We start from the raw sequence: 4,970 nt of genomic DNA on the forward strand, positions 1-4,970 counted from the left end.
TGGACACAATACTCGAGGTGTGGCCTCCCCAGTGCTGAGTACAGGGGCACAATCACCTCCCTACTTCTGCTGGTCACGCTATTTTTGATCATCAATGTGGCACCATCACCGCCCTGGCACCGTCCCCTCCCGCCGCCGGTGACACTGGTACTCACTGTGGGGTCAATTTTGGTAAGGGCCGGCCGAAGGCGACGACGGGCAGGTAGGGGGTGATGAGCAAACTTTCCACTGTGGGAGAGACACCGGAGTGTTACACACACCCCCTGCTGCAGGCAGGGCTCCCGCTTGCCCCCCAGCACCCCCCAAACTGCCCCCCAGCACCCCCACCACCAAACCAAAGGCACTCACCGTCATCTGGCTCAGGGAAAAATGAGGTAACTTCAGGCTCCGACTCCTGAATCCCTTTCCTTTTGTACATTCGGAGCTGCAGCCGCTGGAGAATTCGCTGTTCCCTGATCCGCTGGATGTCCCACCTGGAAAAACGGGGGGCACCAGGCACTGAGAATCCATAGGCAGGGAGGGGGCACACACCTCCACCCCCCCCGGGGAGCTCAGGGAGCTCCAGCGATGTGGGACCATCCCTCCTCCAGCAGAGTCTCTGCCTCCCATCCCTGCTGCTGCCTGCATCCCGGGATGATTGGATCCTGTGTCCCCCCCTCCCCGAGGTGACACCCCAGGGCCCTTCCCTGGGGACCACCCGCTCTGCTGGGCATCTGTTGTGGTTTTGGCCAAATTTACCACCCCCGGACCCCCATCACCCTCTTTGCTCCCACCTTTTCCTTCGTTTCTCATCCAGCTCCAGCTTCGCGTGCCGTTTGGAAAAGACGCTGTCGTCCAGGTTCTGCAGGGACACAGAGGGATGAGCGCGTCCATCCGGCACCGGGAGCCGGCAACCGGGGCCCTTCGCCCCCACCCCAGCCCTCCAACTGGAGCCGGGACCTCCCACACCGTTTACACCAGACACGGGGACAAGATGAACACCCCAAATCTGCTCCAGGAAGGAGCCTACGGCAATCCCAGCTCCGATGGTGGCCATGGCACACGTACCTCCAGGATGTCCGAGGGGTTGGGGTCTCTCAGGGGCTCCACGACATGGTCCCTCCAAGACGGAACTGCGGGGTGAGAGGACAGGCTGTTACCCCGAGCTCCAACCCCATCCCCACCTCCCCTTCCCTACCCCGTCCCTCCCTTGTGGGGCACAGACCCCTCCCCAGACCCCCATCCTGAACTGGGCTGGGGGGGTCCTGGGGGAGGCAGAGCCAGGAGGGTGAGCTCATCGCCATCCCCTCAGCCAAGGGCAGAAGGAAACCTGCCCCGCTCCCAGAGGAGACGTGCTGAGCTCCCCCCACGCCAGGACCCTCGGCATCCCACAGCCATCGCCGCGGGACCCCCGGAGGAGGCCAACCGGGGAAGGGGCAACTGGTTGGACTGGTACCAGCTGGAAGGAACCCGTGCGGCGCAGCAGCGGCACAAGCCGGAGACGCGTTTCCCAACCGCCAACGGGAAATTGCTTCACCCCTTGCCCAAACGGGCGCCGAGGGCTGCTGGGCAAACCGGGTGGCTAACGGCGAGCGGGGCCGGGTAGCCCTGCCCGGTGGCAACATGCCAGAGGAAGGTGAGCCAGAGATGTGGTTTGATGGAGCCCATCACCGGCACCAGGGCTGCTACCGACCAGCTGCAGCTTCTCCCACCGCCACCGGGACCCTCGGCCAGCTCGGGGGGGGTGTGGGCACCGAGCCCCCCATTTGCCCGGTCACCAGCTCTGCCCCACGGCCCGGGGGTGACCAGCTGCAGCTTCTCCCACTGCCACCGGGACCCTTGGCCAGCTCGGGGGGTGTGGGCACCGAGCCCCCCATTTGCCTGGTCACCAGCTCTGCCCCACGGCCCGGGGGTCTCCATCGCTTACTTGCTACAGTCTCCTCCTTCTTTGGGGAGGGCTCCCGCAACGGCAGCGGCGACGGGGGCGGCTGGTGCCAGCGGCACAAGTACATTTCGGTGGTGGAGAGATAGGGCAGGTCGTCTGTCTCGCTGCTGAAGAAGCCCTTCTCCTTAGGGTGGGCACCGGGACCCTTCGGCGGGGCCGAAGCTCGGAGCGGGGTCTCCAAGAGGGAGCGGGGTTTTTCCGGAGTCTCTTGGCTCCTCAGTTCTCGTTTACAAACAGTTTCGGATAAGGAGCCGCTCGATTCCTCCTTCCCCGGGGAGTGCTTCGGAGTTTTACTCTTCACTTTCGAGAATTCGGACACCAGTTTTTTAACGGGCGTCTTCCTCTCCGCACTCCCGAACGTCGGCTTCCTGCGGGAGGAAGAGGAGTTCAGCCGGGCGTGAGGACCCTCACCCTGCTCCGGGACTCCCGACACCCCCAAACCAGGGCTGCCGCGCCGGGGAGGGATGGAGACAGGTTTCCTGAGCATTTTGGGACCCCCAACTCCTCGCCTGCCCCCCAGGATCGATGGGATGTGCTCCCAGTGACAGGGACAGATGGAGACAGGTTTCCCGAGCATTTTGGGACCCCCCACTCCTTGCCCACCCCCAGGATCAATGGGATGTGCTCCCAGTGCCAAGCAGCCCCTCAGAGCAGCTCCAACGCCAGCCCCACAGATGGAGGGTGAAGCCATAGGGAAGGTGTCCCCCCCCCTCAGCCCCACACAATGCCCCTCCCCAGCCCCCTCTAACCTTTTATGCCCTTTCCCGTTCCTGCCGTAGGGGAAGTGCTTGGGCTGCAGGGTCGGGGGGGGCTCCAACAGGTCCTGGGGACACTCCAGGGGCAGTTTCTCGCACACCTCCGCCTCCGGCTTCTCCTCCACCTCGAAGCCCTGGAAGATGCGGTGCTTCTCCCGCTCGCTGTCCTTCTTCACCAGCTGCACCCGCCTTTCCATGCGCTCGATCCGAGCAAGGAGCTGCAACGCAGGGGCGAGGGGTCACCTCGGGGGTGGGCTTCGGTGGGAGGGGGGGCGCCAGCCCCACAGATGGAGGGTGAAGCCATAGGGAAGGTGTCCCCCCCCCTCAGCCCCACACAATGCCCCTCCCCAGCCCCCTCTAACCTTTTATGCCCTTTCCCGTTCCTGCCGTAGGGGAAGTGCTTGGGCTGCAGGGTCGGGGGGGGCTCCAACAGGTCCTGGGGACACTCCAGGGGCAGTTTCTCGCACACCTCCGCCTCCGGCTTCTCCTCCACCTCGAAGCCCTGGAAGATGCGGTGCTTCTCCCGCTCGCTGTCCTTCTTCACCAGCTGCACCCGCCTTTCCATGCGCTCGATCCGAGCAAGGAGCTGCAACGCAGGGGCGAGGGGTCACCTCGGGGGTGGGGGGAAACCCCCCCTGCACCCCCACTGCGGGCATCTGCCTGCACATCCCTTTGGCAGCCAGGAAACACACCGGGAAGAGCCGACCCCGAGCCATCACGGAGGATTGCCCTGGCACAGGCGGTGTGGGACCGGTGCCACCCGCTGCGGTGCCCCGTGCCCGTCCCCCCAGTGCCCTGGTGATGCTCGGGGTGCAGGAGACCCTAAAACTGTGCCCAAGCTGTCCCCACTCAGCCATCCCCATGGGCTTCCCAGCACACCAGGGGTGCCATGGCTGATGCCCACCCTCGCAGAGGGGTCGGGAGGCCGAGGGCAGGGTCTGTGGGCATCACAGGGTGCTGCACCCCAGAGAGTTTAACGGCAGGGGCCAGAGATGGCCAAAGGGCCCAAAATGGCCCCTTGCTCCCTGGTGGCTTCTCCAGGAAAGCCTCCCTTTCCCCCCAGCTCCTCCAACCCCCCCAGGTTTTGAGGAGAAATTTGGGGGTCCCAGCCTCTGCCGCACCCTCCCTGGGTGCCCCAGTCTGTAATTAGACGTGGGCTTCATTAGAAAGCCAGCACCCCACTGGGTGACACCCGCCCTTGGCCACCCAGTCCCCAGCCCAGCAGCCATTGGAGCTGGGGGGGGGTCGGGGGGTCCTGGCACCCCCTAAGGATGGGGAGAGGGGGGGACCCAGGCTCAGGGAGGGGGGCTCTGGGGGCCAGCCTCCCCCCCCCGCCCGGTGCAGCCAGGGTCGGCCTGGCCGCGGTGCAGCCGCAGTGGCTCCTCCATGTTGGCGGCGGCGCAGGGACGCGGCGGCTGCACCACGTGGGGCGGCTCTTCCCTCCGCAACCGGGGCCACCGCAGCCCCCGGCACTGCGGGCACACCGCCCGGGGGGCAACGCGCCGCAGCCATGGGGCAGCGCAGGCAGGGTATATATGGGGACAATGCACAGCATCCATAGGGTGAGATGTATAGGGGGAAATGCATGGCTTCCATAGGGCAAGATACGTGTAGGGAGCAATGCACGGCATCCACAGGGTAAGGTACATATAGGGGGTAATGCACAGCTTCCATAGGGAGCAATGCATGGCTTCCATAGGGCAACATACATATAGGGAGGAATGCACAGCATCCATAAGGCAAGATACATATAGGGAGCAATGCACAGCATCCATAGGGTGAGATATGTATAGGGGGCAATGCATGGCTTCTGTAGGGCAAGATACATATAGGGGGTAATGCACAGCTTCCATAGGGTAAGGTACATATAGGGGGCAACACACAGCACCCATAGGGCGGTGTAGACAGGGCACACCTAGGGGGCAATTAACGCAGTCTATAGGGCAGCACAGGCAGGGTATATATAAGGGGTAAAGCACAGCATCCATAGGGTAAGGTATATATAGGGGGCAATGCATGGCATCCATAGGGCAAGATACGTATAGGGGGCAATGCATGGCATCCATAGGGCAATTCACATACAGGGGGCAACACACGGCATCCATAGGGCAGTGCAGGCAGCTTATATATAGGGGGCAATCCACGGCAGCCATAGGGCAAGGCACATATAGAGGGCAATGCACAGCGTCCATAGGGCAGTGGGGGGGGCACACAGCACGGGCAATGCCCAGCAATCATGGTGGGGCCCAGCAGGAACCCTGTGTGGCCGTGGTGGGGTCCCCCGACCCCTA

General features: G+C 63.8%; 1 protein-coding gene across 1 annotated transcript in view; it reads right to left on the reverse strand.

The window, feature by feature from the left end:
• MSL1 (male-specific lethal 1 homolog (Drosophila)) overlaps positions 1 to 2,925 on the reverse strand; it is a 3,927-nt gene extending 1,002 nt beyond the window's left edge. Inside the window, exons 1-6 of the mRNA XM_014959138.1 lie at positions 2,674 to 2,925; positions 1,907 to 2,292; positions 1,048 to 1,112; positions 774 to 841; positions 349 to 473; positions 156 to 228 (exon numbers count right to left, since the gene is read on the reverse strand). Coding sequence (XP_014814624.1) covers positions 156 to 228; positions 349 to 473; positions 774 to 841; positions 1,048 to 1,112; positions 1,907 to 2,292; positions 2,674 to 2,876 — 920 coding nt within the window. The 5' untranslated portion in view covers positions 2,877 to 2,925. The remainder of the gene's footprint in view (positions 1 to 155; positions 229 to 348; positions 474 to 773; positions 842 to 1,047; positions 1,113 to 1,906; positions 2,293 to 2,673) is intronic.
• Between the last annotated feature and the right edge of the window lie 2,045 nt (positions 2,926 to 4,970).

This window comes from Calidris pugnax, unplaced genomic scaffold (genome assembly GCF_001431845.1).
Source record: "Calidris pugnax isolate Ruff unplaced genomic scaffold, ASM143184v1 scaffold341, whole genome shotgun sequence".
Taxonomy (NCBI): domain Eukaryota; kingdom Metazoa; phylum Chordata; class Aves; order Charadriiformes; family Scolopacidae; genus Calidris; species Calidris pugnax.